Here is a 25,477-nt window from a genome sequence, read left to right on the forward strand (position 1 = left end):
AGCTATAATGGCCAATAAAACCAAATCCTCGTTCCCTGCACCACTTATCTAACCAAGAATTAAATGTTGTTATCCGCTCCATCTTTCCTGCTTCCTGGTCATACACAGGTAAAATAGCAGAAAATGATAGAGTTGATGCCACAGTCTCTAAATGATTACCTAGGTCACAAAACTCTTTCTGAACAGCAGCAACATGATTACTAGCCAGATCATTTGTTCCTAAATGAACAATCACATCCAACTCACTTCCCTTTCCTGCTGCCTTAATAATTCTCAAAATACGATTCTTATCCCTGTGAGCAGTAGCTCCTGGAAGACATCTAACCTCCCTTGTTTCTCCTTTACTTTCACCTAAATACACATTCCTCAAAATAGAGTCACCCACTAACAGTCTTTTTCTCAAAAACACATCTGCAGTTCTTTCCTGTGTTATGTTACCTGGAGAATCAGGTGCCAATAGATTTAAATTACCTGTTACAGCTTCAGAGGGCTCAGAAACAGCAATCTCCTCATCACAAGTGTATTCGGCAAGAGCAGCATAGGAGTTTTGCAATGGCAGAGGTTGTGGGCAATGCTTCTGGTCTACTGTTCTAATTCTTCCAGAGCCTACAGTGATCCATCTGCCTCTCCTTGCTGATCTCTGGGGTAGAGGGGCTTCTTTCTGAGGCAGCTTTGTAGAGGTAACAGGTATGTTACTTACCTTAGCTTGAAGTTTAGCTATTTCCTCCCTTAACAGGGAAAACTGCTTACAAACAGGACAGCCCCTAAATCTCTAAAAAGTAGAACGATTAAAAAGTGCAAAACACCCATTGCACTGTATCTGAGACATTTTAAACTATGCAACACTTTAACAATAAGAAAAATATAAGTATTATTTACTACTGAATAAGCCTGAATAACCCAGAATAACTCCTGAAATAACTCAAATATCCTTATGTATTTGATCCTTTTGTAGTTTGATCCCTTTGCTAAGAAGCAGAGCTAAACAGATCTCTTTAAATACCCTCAGAAAGATAGGGTGGGGTCCCTCCTAATTGCTCACCTATGCAAACAATCTAATTGTTATCTAATTGCAATACTAAAAACCAGAATACAAAAGAATGTAAATTAACTCAAACCTTTAACTATTCAATTTCTGTAGTGAAACTAATTCACAGTTCAGGTCTACCACCTTTAACTATTCAATTTCTGTAGTGAAACTAATTCACAGTTCAGGTCTACCACCTATAAAAAAACAAAATATAAAGTTAATAGAAATACAAAATATATTATCTGAAAGTACAAACTATTCAAGTAACACATGCACTCTCCAGAGCATACACATATAGATCTACACACAAACACACACTCCCCAGAGCATACACATATAGATGTACTCACAAACACACACTCTCCAGAGCATACACATATACATGTACATACACACACAATCTCCAGAGCATACACATATAAATGTATACACAAACACACACTCCCCAGAGCATACACATATAGATGTACACACAAACACACACTCTCCAGAGCATACACATATAGATGTACACACAAACACACACTCTCCAGAGCATACACATATAGATGTACACACAAACGCACACTCTCCAGAGCATACACATATAGATGTACTCACAAACACACACTCTCCAGAGCACACACATATAGATGTACACACAAACACTCTCCAGAGCATACACATATACATGTACACACAAACACACACTCCCCAGAGCAAACACATGTACACACAAACACACACTCTCCAGAGCATACACATATAGATGTACACACAAACACACACTCCCCAGAGCATACACATGTACACACGAACACACACTCTCCAGAGCATACACATATAGATGTACACACAAACACACACTCCCCAGAGCATACACATATAGATGTACACACAAACACACACTCTCCAGAGCATACACATATAGATGTACTCACAAACACACACTCTCCAGAGCATAGACATGTACACACAAATACACACTCTCCAGAGCATACACATATAGATGTACACACAAACACACACTCTCCAGAGCATACACATATAGATGTACTCACAAACACACACTCCCCAGAGCATACACATATAAATGTACACACAAACACACACTCTCCAGAGCATACACATATAGATGTACTCACAAACACACACTCTCCAGAGCATAGACATGTACACACAAACACACACTCTCCAGAGCATACACATATAGATGTACACACAAACACACACTCTCCAGAGCATACACATATAGATGTACACACAAACACACACTCTCCAGAGCATACACATATAGATGTACTCACAAACACACACTCCCCAGAGCATACACATATAGATGTACACACAAACACACTCTCCAGAGCATACACATATAGATGTACTCACAAACACACACTCTCCAGAGCATAGACATGTACACACAAACACACACTCTCCAGAGCATACACATATAGATGTACACACAAACACACTCTCCAGAGCATACACATATAGATGTACTCACAAACACACACTCTCCAGAGCATAGACATGTACACACAAACACACACTCTCCAGAGCATACACATATAGATGTACACACAAACACACACTCTCCAGAGCATACACATATAGATGTACACACAAACACATACTCTCCAGAGCATACACATATAGATGTACTCACAAACACACACTCTCCAGAGCATAGACATGTACACACAAACACACACTCTCCAGAGCATACACATATAGATGTACACACAAACACACACTCTCCAGAGCATACACATATAGATGTACTCACAAACACACACTCTCCAGAGCATAGACATGTACACACAAACACATACTCTCCAGAGCATACACATATAGATGTACACACAAACACACACTCTCCAGAGCATACACATATAGATGTACTCACAAACACACACTCCCCAGAGCATACACATATAGATGTACACACAAACACACACTCTCCAGAGCATATACATATAGATGTACACACAAACACACACTCTCCAGAGCATACACATATAGATGTACACACAAACACACACTCTCCAGAGGATACACATATAGATGTACACACAAACACACACTCTCCAGAGCATACACATATAGATGTACACACAAACACACACTCTCCAGAGCATACACATATAGATGTACACACAAACACACACTCTCCAGAGCATACACATATAGATGTACACACAAACACACACTCTCCAGAGCATACACATATAGATGTACACACAAACACACACTCTCCAGAGCATACACATATAGATGTACACACAAACACACACTCTCCAGAGCATACACATATAGATGTACACACAAACACACTCTCCAGAGCATACACATATAGATGTACACACAAACACACTCTCCAGAGCATACACATATAGATGTACACACAAACACACACTCCCCAGAGCATACACATGTACACACAAACACACACTCTCCAGAGCATACACATATAGATGTACACACAAACACACACTCCCCAGAGCATACACATGTACACACAAACACACACTCTCCAGAGCATACACATATAGATGTACACACAAACACACTCTCCAGAGCATACACATATAGATGTACACACAAACACACACTCCCCAGAGCATACACATGTACACACAAACACACACTCTCCAGAGCATACACATATAGATGTACACACAAACACACACTCCCCAGAGCATACACATGTACACACAAACACACACTCTCCAGAGCATACACATATAGATGTACACACAAACACACTCTCCAGAGCATACACATATAGATGTACACACAAACACACTCTCCAGAGCATACACATATAGATGTACTCACAAACACACACTCTCCAGAGCATACACATATAGATGTACACACAAACACACACTCCCCAGAGCATACACATATAGATGTACACACAAACGCACACTCTCCAAAGCATACATATGTACACACAAACACACACTACAGAGCACACACAAATGTATGTATACACTCTATATAATCCAATATTAAAAATACAAAGAATGTGTGCAGCATACTGAGGTGTGTCTGACCTGTAAGGGGGAATCCTGACATTTGGGGAGAACAAGATCGGTTATGGATCATATAATTAATCAAGCTGATGCTTTGCAATGTGATTCTGGTGTGAGGTTAGCTGGTTAAATAGATTTAGGGCTGGTTAAATAGATTTAGGGCTGGTTAAAGAGATTTAGGGCTGGTTAAAGAGATTTAGGGCTGGTTAAATAGATTTAGGGCTGGTTAAATAGATTTAGGGCTGGTTAAAGAGATTTAGGGCTGGTTAAAGAGATTTAGGGCTGGTTAAAGAGATTTAGGGCTGGTTAAATAGATTTAGGGCTGGTTAAATAGATTTAGGGCTGGTTAAAGAGATTTAGGGCAGCCAAGAGAAGCAAAGCAAGGTAAAGACTGAGGAAGCATGGAGGTGCAGATAAATATAAGTTTACTGACTGGAGCATCAGAACTACTATGGAAAGTTGTAAAATCTGAGACAGAGAGAAAAAAAATCTATAAAAATAAACCTTACCTTAATTTAATTTCAAAATCAACAAAAAGGGGAAAAAGAATAGAAAAATAAATAAAAAAGAAGCTCATTGGTCACACAGGGCAATAAAGCAAATTAACATGGATTTAACAAAATCTTCATCTGAATATTGCGAATTTCAAAAATTAAATTGTAACATCAAAAGAAAATGATCAGGTCAAATACATTCATTAACGACATAGGGCAACAGAGAAACAGATTAACAGAGAATTTAACATGATCTGCACATTAACTTTGAAAAATGTCTAGATTAAAGTATCCATGTAATTAAACCTTTCATTATTGACTTCCTAATTTATTGGTATTTATAACTTTTAATCCCCCTCCGTTACCCTTCTCATGATAGCAGGAGAGGAAGAAGAAAAAAATAAAAACAATAATAATTTTTTTTTATCAATTATCTTCCCCATCTTACCCATTATCACCTCAAGTTGGGGCTTTTACCAATTCGAAAATTCCTATTAGTTTTTATTCTCCCATTGTTCTAAGATTATAGAAGACCTAAACTGTGTTAAAATTAGATTTTTTTTCATTTCTGATAAGTCATTAATATAACATTCCCATTTCATTAAAAATGTTATTGGTTTTTCCCCAGCGTCAAATAGATTGTATTGTTCCATGACTAATTGTTGTTTCAAAGATTTAATAAGATGTGAAATTTTGGAAGCCCTAGCGTCTTTCCATCCTTTAAATATTATATTCCATCCTAAAATGATCGATTGATTAACTTAATCTTAGTCCCATAGCTGCCCATTGCAAAGAAATATTATATCTAGTTGAGTAGGATTAATTTCCAATTTACAGATTTTCCTCGGCCAATGTTGTACCCTGAGCATAATTGTTTAAATTTTGGGGCATTCCAGGATGCAATGGGTTAAGTTTGCCCCAGAGAGGCCGCATTTTATGCATCTAGCATCTGATTCAACATACCATTTATTCATCACATACAGAGTTTGATATAATTGATATAACAGCTTTAAGTTTGATTCTCTTCTGTCCAAGGATGGAGTTGCTTTCTCAACTTCTGTGCAATATTAAATACATATTTAAATGTTTTCATCTGTGAACAGACTTATATACAAGTAGGAGATTTTATGATTCCATGAGGCATATTAATAATGTCTTCTAGTTTATCCCATCTCCATGCCATGGTGTTTTCCCTTATTAATGTTGCACAGAAATGTTTAACCTGAAGAAACGCAAAATAGTAAGGTTAGAAATGGTAAATTCTTATTTAATATGCTGAAATGTCTTAATAACCCATTCATTTTAAATATCTATCCAAGATTAGCGGAGAATGAGAGTATTACCACATTTTACCTATTCTTATTTTTTCTAAAAATTGTTTAGCCTCATCTCTCATATTAATTATTGTAATACTTTTGATCTATTCTTAGTTTCGCTAGGTATGGCATGGTATCTTCTAGTCCCATGTTTATTGCTTGCATGCATAGAGGAGCCATTTCTTTCCATTTTCGCATAATTTTGACAGAGTAATCCTGAAAAATAAAAATACGCTCTTGTTTTATTGTGAAAGGATTCTTGGTACTATATGCACCCAATATTTACACCTTGTCCTGAGAGCTTAAAATGTTATCATAACTGGTCTTCTGTTATTGCTTGGTCTATCATTTGATCTAATTGGACCTTTTCTGTGCACTTGTTCAATAGTATAGGTTTAAGTTGACATATCTATAACTAAACAAGTTGGGAGGCTAATTGAGGCAAATTTATTCAAATCTAAGTATTCAGATGTTTCAGGAAGTTGTTTTAGGTTATTTCTCCTAGAGCAATCTTTAAGGTCTTCTATTCTACTTTGCAGAGTTGATAGTGTATTTTCTTGTTTTTCAATTAGCTACTCTTGATTATACATAAGAGCTTCTACATCTGAAATTTATATTCTCTGCTTCCACTAGCCTTTTAGAAAACGGCTTCATTTCTCCTGTGAGACTTGATAACGCATCTTTTATTTTTTCAAATTGTGGTAAAATTAGCTCAGAGATTTGTTTTACCAAAGTATGGGTATCTATGTTTGAGAGAGTTCCACCTGGTTCCTCAAACTCTATAGTTTCATCTACTTTGTTTCTGGTAGATTTCCTTTCTCTTGTTTTCCCCATAGTGATACGTGACTTACTTTTATTCTGGGTTACAAAATGTTCCATTGTGAAATGAAAAGCAAAATGGTGGAAAATCCCAAATTCGTGAATTTACTGTAACAAGTGCTAGGGGGTGAAAATAAAATAAGTGAACGTGCCCTTTTTTTTTTTTTTTTTTTTTTTTTTAAAAGTCCTATGTGGTAGATTAGGATATGTGATGTTTTAAGAGTTATCATAGATATGTTATATTGAAACAGCTACACTGAGGAATAAGCTATCCTCCTCAATATCGGATATAATAAACTCCTAGTTACATATACATTTTCTCAGAGCTTTTACCCAAAATTAGCGTTCTTAAAGAAACAGTGTAAACATTTGCAGAGATAACTATAACAAAGATAAGCATACACTTGAATCACAATGAGAAGATAATATTTAGCTTCCAAGGCAAGGGTACGCTTATACAGATATCAAAGTAGTAATGCTTCCTTTCATTAAATGGAATAGGCATGCATAATTATAATCTAAGATATTTTGGTTTCAAGAGCAGAATTTACACAGATACTGCAATAGATATATACAGTACAATCTCAGTTATCAGAGCCAATTAAGCAAAAATACTATATACACTTGTTTACATCAGTAATCGGCTATTATTTAAATTTCCAACCTAGTAGTAATGATTTTACGGGCACTAGATAGGTATACATATAGGAGATCAAGAGATATTACATTGAATAAGCATAGGCATATTATATCAATACAGGAAAATAATATTTAGCATCCAGGAACACAAATCTACCTGCGTAGATGTTAAAGGAAACTAATGCTAAAACTATATGGAATAATACAACTTGGCAAAAATGTTGTAATCTAAATGCTTGATTTCTTAGAGTAAAATAAATATGCAGAGATATCTTTAGTTATAATACTTGATTTTCCAGTTCAGCATGAGCATACACAAGTATCCCTAAAGAGAAAATTTGGCTCTGATGTACACCGAGCCTACTCAAAATATTAGAGTAGAGATACTTAGTCTCTGAAATAGAGTGATCTTGCACTGGAGTCAAAGTAATTAAGTTTGGCTTCAGAGATAAGGTGACTGTACATATAAATAACACTTAGGATGCTTGACTTTAGGAAGTAAGTATAATTTCACAGGTCTTGCAGCTGAAATATTCAATTTCCACAGCAAGACTAGCATACTCCAATATCACCATGGAAATATTTAGCCTCTAGAGCAAGATGGCTATATTTTGATATCACCACGTTGGGTGTCAAAAACAGAGCGGGTATATACAACTAGCATGGTAAAGATGCTTAGATTCAAAAGCAGCAAAAAATGCTTCTCACTTTCAGCACATACGTGAAGCAAGCATTTATTAGTGTAGCAACATGAGCACTTGGCTTTTTGGGGACATGATGGACAGTCTCTTTCATCAATGTTGAAAGATGCTTTACTTCAAGAAGGGGGTCAGATACATTTATATATCACAAAAACAATATTGACTTCAAGGTTAAATATAAGAATGCCTTAGAAGCCCAGCCTGGAGATGTTAAAGCACTGGAACAAAATGCATGTGCACCTGAGTCTCGCCAGTGATATCAGTTTAACTGACAGATGGGTAAATATATGTTTCACAACAGTCCTTTCTTTCATGTAATTAGCAAGAGTCCATGAGCTAGTGACGTATGGGATATACATTCCTACCAGGAGGGGCAAAGTTTCCCAAACCTCAAAATGCCTATAAATACACCCCTCACCACACCCACAAATCAGTTTTACAAACTTTGCCTCCTATGGAGGTGGTGAAGTAAGTTTGTGCTAGATTCTACGTTGATATACGCTCCGCAGCAGGTTGGAGCCCGGTTTTCCTCTCAGCGTGCAGTGAATGTCAGAGGGATGTGAGGAGAGTATTGCCTATTTGAATTCAATGATCTCCTTCTACGGGGTCTATTTCATAGGTTCTCTGTTATCGGTCGTAGAGATTCATCTCTTACCTCCCTTTTCAGATCGACGATATACTCTCATTTATATACCATTACCTCTGCTGATTTTCGTTTCAGTACTGGTTTGGCTTTCTACAACATGTAGATGAGTGTCCTGGGGTAAGTAAATCTTATTTTCTGTGACACTCTAAGCTATGGTTGGGCACTTTTTTTTATAAAGTTCTAAATATATGTATTCAAACATTTATTTGCCTTGACTCAGGATGTTCAACATTCCTTATTTCAGACAGTCAGTTTCATATTTGGGATAATGCATATGAATAAATCAATCAATAAATCATTTTTTTCTTACCTTAAAAATTTGACTTTTTCCCTGTGGGCTGTTAGGCTTGCGGGGGCTGAAAATGCTTCATTTTATTGCGTCATTCTTGGCGCTGACTTTTTTGGCGCAAATTTTTTTTTTCTGTTTCCGGCGTCATACGTGTCGCCGGAAGTTGCGTCATTTTTGACGTTCTTTTGCGCCAAAAGTGTCGGCGTTCCGGATGTGGCGTCATTTTTGGCGCCAAAAGCATTTAGGCGCCAAATAATGTGGGCGTCATTTTTGGCGCTAAAAAAATATGGGCGTCACTATTGTCTCCACATTATTTAAGTCTCATTTTTTATTGCTTCTGGTTGCTAGAAGCTTGTTCACTGGCATTTTTTTCCCATTCCTGAAACTGTCATTTAAGGAATTTGATCAATTTTGCTTTATATGTTGTTTTTTCTATTACATATTGCAAGATGTCCCACGTTGAAACTGAGTCAGAAGATACTTCTGGAAAATCGCTGCCTGGGGCTGGAGCTACCAAAGCTAAGTGTATCTACTGTAAACTTATGGTATCTGTTCTTCCAGCTGTTGTTTGTACTGTTTTGTCATGACAAACTGTTAATGCAGATAATATTTCCTTTAGTACTGTTACATTACCTGTTGCTGTTCCGTCAACATCTAATGCTCAGAGTGTTCCTGATAACATAAGAGATTTTGTTTCTAAATCCATTAAGAAGGCTATGTCTGTTATTCCTCCTTCTAGTAAACGTAAAAAGTCTTTTAAAACTTCTCATTTTTCAGATGAATTTTTAAATGAACATCATCATTCTGATTCTGATAATGGTTCTTCTGGTTCAGAGGATTCTGTCTCAGAGGTTGATGCTGATAAATCTTCATATTTATTTAAAATGAAATTTATTCGTTCTTTACTTAAAGAAGTCCTAATTGCATTAGAAATTGAGGATTCTGGTTCTTCTGGTTCAGAGGATTCTGTCTCAGAGGTTGATGCTGATAAATCTTCATATTTATTTAAAATGAAATTTATTCGTTCTTTACTTAAAGAAGTCCTAATTGCATTAGAAATTGAGGATTCTGGTCCTCTTGATACTAAATCTAAACATTTAGATAAGGTTTTTAAATCTCCTGTAGTTATTCCAGAAGTTTTTCCTGTCCCTAGTGCTATTTCTGAAGTAATTTCCAGGGAATGGAATAATTTGGGTAATTCATTTACTCCTTCTAAACGTTTTAAGCAATTATATCCTGTGCCATCTGACAGATTAGAGTTTTGGGACAAAATCCCTAAAGTTGATGGGGCTGTCTCTACTCTTGTTAAGCGTACTACTATTCCTACGGCAGATGGTACTTCCTTAAGGATCCTTTAGATAGGAAAATTGAATCCTTTCTAAGAAAAGCTTACTTGTGTTCAGGTAATCTTCTTAGACCTGCTATATCTTTAGCGGATCTTGCTGCAGCTTCATCTTTTGGTTAGAAGCTTTAGCGCAACAAGTAACAGATCATATTTCTCATAGCATTTTTATTCTTCAACATGCTAATAATTTTATTTGTAATGCCATCTTTGATATCATTAGAGTTGATGTCAGGTATATGTCTCTAGCTATTTTAGCTAGAAGAGCTTTATGGCTTAAGACTTGGAATGCTGTTATGTCTTCTAAGTCTACTCTGCTTTCCCTTTCTTTCCAGGGTAATAATCGTTTTCGTTCACAAAGAGGAACAAAAACCTGATCCTTCATCCTCAGGAGCGGTATCAGTTTGGAAACCATCTCCAGTCTGGAATAAATCCTAGTCTTTTAGAAAGTCAAAGCCAGCTCCTAAGTCCACATGAAGGTGCGGCCCTCATTCCAGCTCAGCTGGTAGGGGGCAGATTACGTTTTTTCAAAGAAATTTGGATCAATTCCGTTCACAATCTTTGGATTCAGAACATTGTTTCAGAAGGGTACAGAATTGGCTTCAAGATAAGGCCTCCTGCAAAGAGATTTTTTCTTTCCCGTGTCCCAGTAAACCCAGCGAAGGCTCAAGTATTTCTGAAATGTGTTTCAGATCTAGAGTTGACTGGAGTAATTTTGCCAGTTCCAGTTCTGGAACAGGGACTGGGGTTTTATTCAAATCTCTTCATTGTACCAAAGAAGGAAAATTCCTTCAGACCAGTTCTGGATCTAAAAATATTGAATCATTATGTAAGGATACCAACATTCAAAATGGTAACTGTAAGGACTATCCTGCCTTTTGTTCAACAAGGGCATTATATGTCTACTATAGATTTACAAGATGCATATCTGCATATTCCGATTCATCCAGATCACTATCAGTTTCTGAGATTCTCTTTCCTAGACAAGCATTACCAGTTTGTGGCTCTGCCGTTTGGCCTAGCTACAGCTCCAAGAATTTTTACGAAGGTTCTCGGTGCCCTTCTGTCTGTAATCAGAGAACAGGGTATTGTGGTATTCCTTATTTGGACGATATCTTAGTACTTGCTCAGTCTTCACATTTAGCAGAATCTCATTCGAATCGACTTGTGTTGTTTCTTCATTATCATGGTTGGAGGATCAATTTACCAAAAAGTTCATTGATTCCACAGACTTAGGTAACCTTTTAGGTTTTCAGATAGATTCAGTATCATTCAGGCCCATTTATCAAAGGGCTTGCGGACCTGATCCGACACTGCGGATCAGGTCCGCAAGACCTCGCTAAATGCGGAGAGCAATACGCTCTCCGCATTTAACATTGCACCAGCAGCTCACAAGAGCTGCTGGTGCAACGCCGCCCCCTGCTGACTCGCGGCCAATCGGCCGCCAGCAGGGAGCTGTCAATCAACCCGATCGTATTCGATCGGGTTGATGTCTGGCGATTCCTGTCCGCCTGTTCAGAGCAGGCGGACAGGGTTATGGAGCAGCGGTCGTTAGACCGCTGCTTCATAAGTTGTGTTTCTGGCGAGTCTGAAGACTCGCCAGAAACACGGCCCTTCAAGCTCCGTACGGAGCTTGATAAGTGGGCCTGCATGACTCTATCTTTGATAGACATGAGACGTCTAAAGTTGATATCAGCTTGTCGAAACCTTCAGTCACAATCTTTCCCTTCGGTAGCCTTATGCATAGAAATTCTAGGTCTTATGACTGCGGCATCGGAAGTGATCCCCTTTGCTCGTTTTCACATGCGGCCTCTTCAGCTCTGTATGCTGAACCAGTGGTGCAGGGATTACACAAAGATATCTCAATTAATATCTTTAAAACCGATTGTACGACTCTCTCTGACGTGGTGGACAGATCACCATCGTTTAGTTCAGGGGGCTTCTTTTGTTCTTCCGACCTGGACTGTAATTTCAACAGATGCAAGTCCTACAGGTTGGGGAGCTGTGTGGGGGTCTCTGACAGCGCAAGGGGTTTGGGAATCTCAGGAGGTGAGATTACCGATCAATATTTTGGAACTCCGTGCAATTTTCAGAGCTCTTCAGTCTTGGCCTCTTCTAAAGAGAGAATCGTTCATTTGTTTTCAGTCAGACAATGTCACAACTGTGGCATACATCAATCATCTAGGAGGGACTCGCAGTCCTCTGGCTATGAAAGAAGTATCTCGAATTCTGGTATGGGCGGAATCCAGCTCCTGTCTAGTTTCTGCGGTTCATATCCCAGGTATAGACAATTGGGAAGCGGATTATCTCAGTCGCCACACGTTTCATCCGGGCGAATGGTCTCTTCTCCCAGAGGTATTTCTTCAGATTGTTCAAATATGGGGTCTTCCAGAAATAGATCTGATGGCTTCTCATCTAAACAAGAAACTTCCCAGGTATCTGTCCAGATCCAGGGATCCTCAAGCGGAAGCAGTGGATGCGTTGTCACTTCCTTGGAAGTATCATCCTGCCTATATCTTTCCGCCTCAAGTTCTTCTTCCAAGAGTAATCTCCAAGATTCTGAAGGGATGCTCATTTGTTCTGCTGGTGGCTCCAGCATGGCCTCTCAGGTTTTTGGTATGCAGATCCTGTCCGGATGGCCTCTTGCCAACCGTGGACTCTTCCGTTAAGACCAGACCTTCTGTCACAAGGTCCTTTTTTTCCCATCAGGATCTCAAATCCTTAAATTTAAAGGTATGGAGATTGAACGCTTGATTCTTTGTCAAAGAGGTTTCTCTGACTCTGTGATTAATACTATGTTACAGGCTCGTAAATCCGTATCTAGGGAGATATGTTATAGAGTCTGGAAGACTTATATTTCTTGGTGTCTTTCTCATCAATTCTTTTAGAATTCCGAGAATTTTACAGTTTCTTCAGGATGGTTTGAATAAAGGTTTGTCTGCAAGTTCCTTGAAAAGACAAATCTCTACTCTTTCTGTTCTTTTTCACAGAAAGATTGTTAATCTTCCTGATATTCATTGTTTTGTACAAGCTTTGGTTCGTATAAAACCTGTCATTAAGTCAATTTCTCCTCCTTGGAGTTTGAATTTGGTTCTGGGGGCTCTTCAAGCTCCTCCCTTTTGAACCTATGCATTCTTTGGACATTGAATTACTTTCTTGAAAAGTTTTGTTCCTTTTGGCCATCTCTTCTGCCAGAAGAGTTTCTGATTTATCTGCTCTTTCTTGTGAGTCTCCTTTTCTGTTTTTTCATCAGGATAAGGCGGTGTTGCAAACTTCTTTTAAATTTTTACCTAAGGTTGTGAATTCTAACAACATTAGTAGAGAAATTGTGGTTCCTTCATTATGTCCTAATCCTAAGAATTCTAAGGAGAAATCATTGCTTTCTTTGGATGTAGTTAGAGCTTTGAAATATTATGTTGAAGCTACTAAGAATTTCCGAAAGACTTCTAGTCTATTTGTTATCTTTTCCGGTTCTAGGAAAGGTCAGAAGGCTTCTGCCTTTTCTTTGGCATCTTGGTTGAAATCTTTAATTCATCATGCTTATGTCGAGTCGGGTAAAACTCCGCCTCAAAGGATTACAGTTCATTCTACTAGGTCAGTTTTTACTTCCTGGGCGTTTAGGAATGAAGCTTCGGTTGTTCAGATTTGCAAAGCAGCAACTTGGTCTTCTTTGCATACTTTTAATTAAATTCTACCATTTTGATGTGTTTTCTTCTTCTGAAGCAGTTTTTGGTAGAAAAGTACTTCAGGCAGCTGTTTCAGTTTGATTCTTCTGCTTATAATTTCAGTTTTTTTCATTATAAGTTTTAAACTTTGTTTGGGTGTGGATTATTTTCAGCGGAATTGGCTGTCTTTATTTTATCCCTCCCTCTCTAGTGACTCTTGCGTGGAAGATCCACATCTTGGGTAGTCATTATCCCATACGTCACTAGCTCATGGACTCTTGCTAATTACATGAAAGAAAACATAATTTATGTAAGAACTTACCTGATAAATTCATTTCTTTCATATTAGCAAGAGTCCATGAGGCCCACCCTTTTTTGTGGTGGTTATGATTTTTTTGTATAAAGCACAATTATTCCAATTCCTTATATTTATGCTTCGCACTTTTTTCTTATCACCCCACTTCTTGGCTATTCGTTAAACTGATTTGTGGGTGTGGTGAGGGGTGTATTTATAGGCATTTTGAGGTTTGGGAAACTTTGCCCCTCCTGGTAGGAATGTATATCCCATACGTCACTAGCTCATGGACTCTTGCTAATATGAAAGAAATGAATTTATCAGGTAAGTTCTTACATAAATTATGTTGGTTTTTTTTAACAACCATTAATGTGTTTTCTCCTTCCCTTAATGGCTCAGGAAGAGCATAGAAATCCATGGATATTGGTCCATTTGGAACCTGCTCACCTCATATCTCGTGGGTTATGGGAGATACAGTTTGGCAGATGTAATGGCAGACTGGTTTGTAGCAAAAGGTAGTGGTGTAAAGATGCAGTGTACACCTCTTCAATCTTCGGGTTCCTTCTCCCGGGGTTGGGCCTAAGCCACACGGCAGTTAGGGCTTTTATTTGGTCTTACTCCGATATCTGGAAACAAGGCCAAATGACATGCTCCCGCGGCTTTATGCTGTAAGCATCTGCCTATGAGCCGAATCGTTAGCTTGGTGTGGCGTGATAGTTTGTCCCCATGTGGTCTGCTCGCTGGAGGCTGACACTCACAAAGTTCTCCTAGCAATTCCCACAACGGAAGTCCAGTATCCCTTAAATAATCTTTTCACTTTGGATATATTCCTGCATATTATAACTATTTATAACTATATATATAGACAAAATGTCTGACAGTAAAGATCTGTAAGAAGTACAATATCAATACTGTAGTATTCGATTTAAATTAAATTTAAACAACGTTTATTTAACATTTGTGTGAGTGCTGCTCTTTGATATAAATAATGGTGAAAAAATATAATATATTTGTAAGGTTTTAGTATGTCCCACTCATAAATAGATTTTTCACTCCTGAGCTTATATTGGAAAGATTAATATTTAAGGTTTTAAGGTGCAACTGTAACAACCACAGAGCTAACTGTACTAAATGCTTGTGCTGAATCAATAGCACATATGTAATAACCTAAACAGCTGATCTGTATCACATGAATTGTTATGTGTGCCTTTAATTATACCATACATACAGTTAATCAGAACCATTATTTATTATCTGTCTAAACCATTTAATATACTTTTTACAGACACAGCCAGAGCACTGAGAGATATCAGGTATTGATGTAACTGGAGTGAATAAAGGAACCTTCTTCCTGAACACAGACATTGGAGCCTGTTATCAGCATGGACTCATATGTGTTAGGTGAGTAAAATAGATATTATGCTGACTTTAATTATTGGAAAAATAGAATAGATCACTCATTAAACAAATATAAACTACTATATTTATATCTGCATCTTTTAAGTACATTTGTGTCAACACCTGCTCTCAGATCACCTGCAACTCTACCTTCCCCAGCCCTGACCCAGCTAGTTGAACACCCATAACTACACTTAGGCCTAGCTTGTTCCCATGTGTGGAACACTCACAACTCCCCCAGTGAGTGTTCCCCACCCCAGAACCACCACTGATTTGTGTGCTTAATTTAACAGTGCATATTATTAAAACTCATAAAGTTTTTGGCTGATAATATAAATCAAACAACCACAGCTGAAAGCTAAGAAGTATAATAAGATCACTGCTCCTTAGCCTTTCAAAACATCTCACACTAATTATTAGTCTGTGATGATTAAAACATAATATTCTCACCCTCTGGTTGAGCATGAGCCAGGCAGGGCTGTATGTGCATTTGCTTGTGCAATGTTAAATGAGGATGGTGGATGCCACCTCTCTTTTCCAAAATACAGATGTACTTGTTCCCTGGCTGAGAACATTATCCACCTGCACATTGTCTAATGGGGCCCTATAACTTGTTTTAATCAGTAATCTGTGTTTTAGTTTATTATGATGTAGAAATATTTACATTATTTGTCTTTTGTTGTTTTAATTTGTGATTTACTGGTTAATCAATTTAAAAATGAACGCAAAACAGAAGCCATTTTATTGAGTGTAAATAAATATTTTTTTGTAAAATATGGATTCCTTTTTAAACAATAATCTTTCTTTATTTTCTTTATTCCTTTTCTTTTTATGTAGACAATCACTTGAACAGTTCATATCCATCCTTCACTACAGGAAGTATCAGAATGATACCACAGACTCCAGAAGTCTTGGACACTAATGACTATTCACAAACATTGGAAATATCACAGCAGATATTTAAAGAAGATGATGAATTGGCAGGAACTGAGCAGCAATCATTATGTACAGAGAGTAATTTAGTCATCAAACAAGAGGACAACATTTATGCCTTATCTAGTGAAATGATTATCCCAGAGGATAAACCACACACATTTACTGAGTACTCAAAACATTTTAAAGAAGAGAAAAATCTTAAGTCTAGCCAAATGATTCATACAAATAAGAAACTATTCAAATGTACAGAATGTGAGAAAAGTTTCACATGTAATTTGCATCTCCTTGAACACAATACAGTTCACACAGTTGTGAAACCTCATACGTGTACAAAATGTGGGAAATGTTTCTTATCTAAAGGAGGCCTTAATTATCACAAAAAGACCCACACAGGGGAGAAACCTTTCACATGTAATGAGTGTGGGAGATGTTTCACATCCAAGGTAAATCTCATATCTCATGAAAAGACCCACACGGGGGAGAAACCTTTCACATGTAATGAGTGCGGGAGTTGTTTCACATCCAAGGGAAATCTCCTATTTCATGAAAAGACCCACACAGGAGAGAGACCTTTCACATGTATAGAGTGTGGAAAATGTTTTAATCTAAAGAGTAGTCTGAAAACTCATGAAAGGATTCACACAAGGGTAAAGCCTTTCGCATGTACAGAGTGTGGACAATGTTTTACACAAATTAGTAATCTGAAAACTCATGAAAGGATTCACACAGGAGAAAAGCCATTCACATGTACAGAGTGTGGAAAAGGATTTACACATAAGAGTAATCTGAAAACTCATGAAATGAGTCACACTGGAGAAAAGCCTTTCACATGTGCAGAGTGTGGAAAAGGTTTTACAGTAAAGAGTAATCTGAAAACTCATGAAATGAGTCACACAGGGGAAAAGCCGTTCACATGTGCAGAGTGTGGAAAAGGATTTACACATAAGAGTAATCTGAAAACTCATGAAAGGATTCACACAGGAGAAAAACCTTTCACATGTTTACAAAGTGGAAAAAGGTCAGTCGGGTATCACAAAACACCAAATATTTACTCACAAAATAAACTTTATATGCACAGTATGGAAAACTTTTAAAAATTATCCTTAAGTGGACAAACTCTCTAAACAGAAGAGTCAAAAAAGGATCCTATTGTAAATAATACTTTCTAAATCACAGTTACAAAATCTCCATATTGGAAGTGCTGTCCTTTATTCCTCTATATATGTGCACATCAGTTTCTCTCATATCAATGGGATAGTATCCAAACACCATACTTGAATATACAAATCTGTCCTCATACTGACAAGTTTACACAACCATTCACCACCAAAGCACCCCCAGTGTTGTTTATTAATATGCCACTATTAGGAGTTGTACGTTTGATTTACATAGGGGAGGAAATAATTACATTTACAGAATAAAAGAGTCTTTATATGAATAGAGTGTTAGAGAATTATATAAACAAGAACATCAGTCTCAAATGATTGACATCTGGGAGATTTATTTAATGTGCATGCACCAGGGGTCCTACAAAAAAAGTGTGGAAACTCACCAAGACTTCCACCCTCACTCACAATTAATATTGTTTTATTTCTCACCCACTTAAGGTGCAATAGTTCTATTTCTGCTGAGCGGAGAATATATATTTTAAGGATTTTTAAAAAACATTTTTTTAAAAAATTTGGGGCCGAATTACCAAGCGGTCAATCGGCCCCAATGCAGCTGTTTCAGGCTCACCAAAAAAAGCAGTTAAGAAGCAGCGGTCTTAAGAATGCTGGTCCTTAACTGGTCCGCCACCTCTGCGGCGGAGGACAGCAATCAGCCTGATCGAATACTAGTGGCCTGCAGGGGGCAGCATTGCACAAGCAGTTCACCAGAACTGCTTGTGCAATGTACAATGCCGACAGCGTATTCTGTCAGCATTCAGTGATGGCGGGCGGGCGGACATTATCTGCCCGACATATGATAAATCGGCCCCATTATCTGTAGTGTAGCAGCCCCCTTTCACCCTCACTACTCCCCCCCAATGATCTTCCCCTCTCCAACTCTCCCTCACAAAACTCTTCATCAGCTCAGCAGACCTGGCCATGCTGCTCATCCATTCTCCCTTTTACAGCACAGACTGCAGCATGAGGGAGAAGGCTGTATGTAGGTACTACGTCAACAGGGTACTCTGAGTAAAGTACACTGTGATGTAGTGCCTACATCCGTTTTCACCTAATATGACAAAATAAGAAAGTTTATCATTGAAGTCTTTAAGCAATGAGAAAAAGTTTATTTGCAAGCAGGCTGCAAGGGTGGAACAACTGTAATTTTGAATAGGGGGTACTATATTAATGAGATTCAGATGCAATTGTCTAAAACTGAGGTTTATATGTCCCTTACATATGACCCTCACCCTTCCAAAAAAAATTGGACGGATATTAAGAAATGTGTTCAGAGAGCATTCCTGAATGGGATCATTGACAATGAAACAAAGAAGTTTCTAATTAAAGACGAGTTTATTACCCCAGTCTTTTATACACTCCCAAAGGTGCACACAAATTTGGAGGCCCCTCCTGGGTGTCCAATTGTGGCAGGCACTGATTCTATCTTTACAAACATCTTCATATACCTGGATAGGCTTTTAAGACCGTTTGTATCTCAATCTATGTCTTTTATTAAAGACACAAATGACTTTTTGGAGAAAATTGGTAGCTTATCTGGGTCTATGGATGAATGTATTCTTTACAGCTTGGATATTGTAAGTCTCTACACATCAATACCCCATACTAGTGGCTTGGACGCAATAAGTTTTGCTATTTCTAAAAGTAATAGATTCTCATTGGAACAATGACAGTTTATAGTTGAATTGCTTGAAATTATTTTATACTGTAACTATTTTCTATTTGAGGATACATATTATGTTCAGAAACAGGGGACAGCTATGTGGTCCAACGTCGCTCCCACCTATGCCAATGTCTTTATGAACACCTTTGAAGAAAGATTTGTGTATGAAAATAAACTTATCCTACTATGTGGCACCACCTGGTGGCGCTACATAGATGATATCTTTGGCATTTGGTGGGGCGACGTTGGTACCCTCCAGCGTTTTGTGCTGGAATTTAATTCTGTAACAAGGAACATGAAATTCACACTATCCTGGAGTGAGGAGTCTATAATCTTTTTGGATACGAGGGTTTCTAAGGATGGGGGAGTGCTAAAAACCGACCTGTATAGAAAGGATACGGATAAGAATAGTCTCCTTCACTATACTAGTGCTCATGCCCCAGCGTTAATTAAGTCACTTCCCTTTAGCCAAATGTTAAGGGTGATAAGGATTGTGAGAGATGATGCCTTATCCCTGGTAAGGCTTAAGGAAATGGGAGATTTGTAGAGCAAGGTTATCCACATAATATGATAGATGATGTCATCAAAAAGGTACTGAAACTACCAAAAGGAAGGGTCAACAAGGAGAATAGCCTAAATAAGAAAGACCCTGACAGGATGGTATTTATTTCAGAGTATAATGCCTACAGCCCAAGAATTCAAATAATTATATAAAAACATTGGCACGTTTTAAGTGAGTGTAACCCTGAAGTGAAAGGCTTTTAAACAGCTGCCTATGCCTGCATATACTAGACTCCCCAGCCTAAGAGATAAGATAATCAGAGCTGATATGGGTAGTAAAAGGAAGACTAGACAGGGCTTTATAACTGCAAAGAATAATTGCTGTTTCCCTTGCCTTAATTGTTCAAATTGTAATAATTTGATTAAAGGAGATAGTTTTACTCACCCCTTAACAGGTCAGAAATTCAGAATTAAAGGGTACTATAATTGTAATGCCACCTTTGTAATATATTTGATCAAGTGTCCGTGTGGCATAATTTATATTGGTGAGACGACCCAACGGGTCAGGGATAGAATCCTACAACATAAATTAAATATTAGGAACAATGACCTTAATGCTCCTGTAGCATACCATTTTTTTTAAAAATGCCATACTATCTCACAATTGAGGTTTCAAATTATTGATTATGTACCCATTCCTAGAAGAGGAGGTAATAGGGAATTACTTCATAGAAGGCATAAAGCCTTTTGGATTAATAAACTAGAGTCATTATTTCCCAAAGGTATGAATAGGGGACTTGATTTGAGTGTGTTTACATAAAGGCTGATTTCAGGGTTTATTTATTTATTTATACAAGTTAAGTGACAAATTGTGCATTGTCTTTGATGAAATCTGTAGGTTAGAACTGCTGCTCTCCAGGTCTGTTTTGATGTGTTTTTAATTGTATAAATGTATATTTTTTATTGTTGAAGAATAGTACATATAGGTGTAGCCTACTAGGGGTCAGTATATACGAATGAAAAACCAAAATGGTATATCTAAAGTGTTAATTAAAGAGGTGTCTATAGGTACTTAAGTTTGCTAATGGGTACATACACTGTATGTACATGAATAAGGGTGTTTGACCTGAAACGTTGTTCTTTTTCACTGATTTTTGCTGCCCATGTGATATGGAATAAAAAGTGGTGCTGCTGTGATTTTGTTTTTCTGATACTTCTTTACCTACATCCATTTGACTCAAGGGGTTAAACAACTTTCCATGTTTTTTATCACCAAATGTTCTTTGTTCTGTTGGTATTTATTGTGGAAGGATAAGCCTAGGTAGGTTCATATGCTAATTTCTAAGATTGTGCAGCCTGCCCCTATCACACTGTCTAGCTGTAAAATAATCCCCCTGATTTTCCCATATACATAACACTGGGCTGACACTTGTGGAAATTCAGCTGACTGAGCACTGATTGGCTAAATAATTTGGCCAAATTGCAAATCTGTACACACCTGTGAGAAAAGTGGGATGGGTGCAGAGCCTTAGAAACAAGGTAATCACAGAGCTAAAAATTACATTAATATCAGAGTATTGGTTATGAAAAACTGGGCAATGAGTAATAAATGGATTATCTATCTTTTTAAACAATGGCAGTTTTGGTGTAGACTGTCCGTTTTTTAGCCGCTACAGACAGCCTTATATCAGGGCATGCTATCAGATATTCACAGCAGCACAGTGAAAACGTCATGTGTTCCATATGGATAACATTGCGCTCCTGTGGATTTACCTAAAAAGCCATCACTGCTTGGTATGAGATAAATGGCAGAGGCTTAAATACAAGGTAATTACAGAGATAAGAAATATATTACTATAACAGTGTTGGTTGCGCAAAAAAGTCGACTGTCCTTTTAAATTAAACGTTCAGATTAGGATTATTACATGTCTAACACAAATACCACCAATAAAATTGTATGATATGCTATTGCAGATGCCAAAGTATGGAAGCAGCTACTTTGAGAAACTTCTTGAAGCAGCGCGGTGTCGCAGAGGATTTCATCCAGAAAATGGAAAAAGAAAATGTAAGTATCAATTAGCATTTACATTTTTATTGATTATTGTTGTTAATCGATAAAAGCACGTTTTTCCCTAAGATTTTGCTGATGCCGAACATGAGAAATAAATTTACATAAGAAATAAAACACCTATCATTGAATATCAATATTTTTACTTTTAATTGTGTTATTCATTACTTTCTATACACTCCCCTGCCTTTAATCCTTTGCATGTATGTTCTTTAAAAATGCTCTGCTAATATTCAGATTTAATATCTTCTGACTTTCCTCTCATCTCTCTGCTACAGTGTAGCTGATACAGACAATTACACCTATTTTACACCATCAACCTAGTTCGATCACTAATGTACACTAGTTAATAATCTTTTTCTCCAACCATCTTGTGTTCTTTGTAGGTTGACACTTCTGTGATATCATTAATGTCTGACAATGAGTTGGCAAAATACATTCCAAAATCTGTAGATAGAATAGCTACAGTGTCCTTCTGCAGGAGAAGCAATAAATCCAGCAACACCAATGCATCCAGCAACTCCAGAAGAGATCATATACTGAAACGATTACGACACAGATTAGCATTAATGGAAAAGACATCTAAAAAAAAGTCATCTACATGGATTGGGAACAGAAGTGCTGAGAAAACTGAAAGACGTCTAGAAATTAGTTGGATGGATTTTGACATGGAACAGCAGAGATATAAACAGGTGAAGGCAATCAGAGGTGGAGGAACAAGACACCTGACTGTAGACAAAGCCAGTACTATGCTGGACATCAAGTCCTTGGCAGAAATGTTTTTTTTTCCCAATGGATTGTCTGGAAAGAAAAAACTCTTGGATTATTCTACCGAAATCCAGTCTTCTCAAATTCAGGTAAACAGTTCAAACACTGTGGAAGATCTATACATTCAAAGCAAGGTTAGAATGCTAAAGCTCTACCTTTGCACTAAACAAGAGAATAAGGAGCTACCTACAGACAAAGAGATTCAAGCCGTGAGAAACTCAACTCCAGTTTTAGATCCCACTGAAGATGGGCAAGATATTTTAGCTGAAGGTGCGATACATGACATGAGTGCACAAGAGATTGACTTAGTTCTCATAGGAGCTAATTCAAATTACGAGGTACAGTTGGATGACACACAGCCTTGGAATGGTCAGCCCACTCAGGATGTGACTGGACTTGAATCTTATCCAGCAACCCCCACCTTGACCTTGCAGAGCCATATTAAACCTGATCCTGCTCTCGTAACACTGCACTTGATTGCACAGCCTATTAGTAATCCTGAAGCGTCTGTCATCGAAGAGTCCACACAGATTCTTAGCGTAACAGCACCTTCTCCTGAAATACAAGTAAATTATGAACATTTTCCCAAAACTATCACCTTAATCATTAGGAGAGGCCATTGTCTGTTTGATCTTATCAAAGAATTCAAAAGTCCAGATATTTTAACGGCAGAAGTGAATGTTAGAATGCGCCTACCTAATGGTGATCTTGAAAAGGGAGAGGGAATAGGTATGTTAATGGACTGTCTAACTGAGTTCTGGACAGAATTCTATGACAGGTGTACTTTGGGAGCTAATGTTAAAGTACCATTTATCAGACATGACTATCAGTCCGAAGAGTGGCAAGCAGTTGCCAGAATTTTTGTTGTAGGATGGAACCTAGCCCGCTACTTTCCTGTCAGATTGGCAGTACCATTTCTTGAAGAGGTACTGTATGGAAGAAGTACTAGCAGCTATATGGATTCATTCTTGCATTATGTTTCAGAACAAGAGAAACACGTGCTTATCAAGGCTTTAGAAGATTTTAATTCAGTGGATATAGATTCTTTGTTAGACATCCTTGATGTTCATGAGTGCCATCAGGTCCCAAACAAAGACACTTTTCTTCCATTACTGTCACAGATGGGACACAAGGCAATAATACAAGCACCCATGTATGTTATTGAATGTTGGCGTCCTATTGTGATGTCTCTGGAAATTGCGTTACCCCAGGAAGCTCTGTATGATCTCATACAGAAGAAGATACCAACTGGAAAGTCAGTGAGAGATCTCCTTTTGTTCCCAGACAATATGACACCACAGCAGCTTGGAGCTGCCCGCTACCTTAAAAGGTATGTTGGTGAAGTTGATCAGCAAACCCTTCATAATTTTCTTCATTTTTGCACTGGATCAAACTTGGTTGAAAATCCTGTCACAATCGAGTTCATTGAAACAACAGAATTTCAGCGCAGACCTCAGTCGCACACATGTGGATGCATTCTAAAGTTGCCTATGTGTTATCATAATTACCCTGACTTCAGGAGTGACTTCAATGCCTTACTTTCAAGCCCTGTATGGTTAATGGACATAATTTAGACTGCAATGGCAGTTGTTACGTTTTCAGCAATTTCCCATAGAGCATGTAATTTTAAGCAACTTTCTAACTTACTCCTATTATCAATTTTCTTTGTTCTCTTGCTATCTTTATTAGAAAAAGATGGCATCTAAGCTAAGGAGACAACCAATTTTTGGTTCAGACCCTGGGCAGCACTTGTTTATTAATGGGTGCATTTAGCCACCAATCAGCAAGCACGACCCAGGTTGTGAAACAAAAATGGGCCGGCTTCTAAACTTACATTTTTGCTTTTCAAATAAAGATAGCAAGTGAATGAAGAAAAGTGATACTAGGAGTAAATTGTTGAGTCATAGGCACAGGAAAAAATATTGAATCTCTTATCATTATAGGCACAGGGAAAAATATTACATTCCTGAGGACAGAAGCACCATGTTTTAAAATTGCAAAATATGCTATAAAAGTCTATTCAATGGGTTAAATCTGCATTCAAAAGACTTCCTGCTCAAACCCCCATTGTTAAAACTTTGGCTAATATCTAACACACCATTTGTCAGGAAACAACCCCTGCTGTGTGTGAACACAGAAGAGAAGCCAGGTGAAGTGATCATCTCGTGTAAACAAAACAAATCTAGGTTGCTATAGTGATATAGTGATTGGACATCACTATAGCAACCTAGATTTGTTTTGTTTACACGAGATGATTACTCTTCACGCATATATTGATGACGTCATGATATGCTGCTGGAGCCGGCGCAAAAACGCCCCACGTGATTACGTGCTGACGTTCACTTCCGGTTTGGCGGATGGCGCTTTCCCGCGGGCACTATCGGCGTTCTGACTCCATCCCATAAATAGTAGCACTGATAAGTTATACACTGTTTGTTTTGTCACTTGTCTGAGGACGGGGTCACTCCCCGAAAACGTTTACATATGCTTAAATAAATTTGGACTTTTTCATACGGTGAGTGCTCTCTTTTGATTACTTATATATATATCAAATTGTATCCCAATGCTGTACAGATAATTAACTGATAACCAGTGTATATGACCAATTTTGCATTATGTGTGTTTAAGAATCATGTTTTAAAATAACTATATGTGTAGATAAGTTAAATATGGAATTAAGTATATGATATGAATAAATATATGCCTGTGAACCTATGTATG

At 37.7% G+C, this 25,477-nt stretch overlaps 1 protein-coding gene across 1 annotated transcript in view; it reads left to right on the forward strand.

Moving 5' to 3' along the window:
- The window catches only part of LOC128659738 (uncharacterized), a 63,526-nt gene extending 38,251 nt beyond the window's left edge, over window positions 1-25,275 (forward strand). The window contains exons 2-5 of the mRNA XM_053713318.1: window positions 15,542-15,657; window positions 16,492-17,608; window positions 21,895-21,985; window positions 22,375-25,275. Of these exons, the coding sequence (XP_053569293.1) occupies window positions 15,639-15,657; window positions 16,492-17,608; window positions 21,895-21,985; window positions 22,375-24,330 (3,183 nt within the window). The 5' untranslated portion in view covers window positions 15,542-15,638 and the 3' untranslated portion in view covers window positions 24,331-25,275. The remainder of the gene's footprint in view (window positions 1-15,541; window positions 15,658-16,491; window positions 17,609-21,894; window positions 21,986-22,374) is intronic.
- Window positions 25,276-25,477: the final 202 nt, after the last annotated feature.

This window comes from Bombina bombina, chromosome 5, assembly GCF_027579735.1.
Source record: "Bombina bombina isolate aBomBom1 chromosome 5, aBomBom1.pri, whole genome shotgun sequence".
Classification (NCBI taxonomy): domain Eukaryota; kingdom Metazoa; phylum Chordata; class Amphibia; order Anura; family Bombinatoridae; genus Bombina; species Bombina bombina.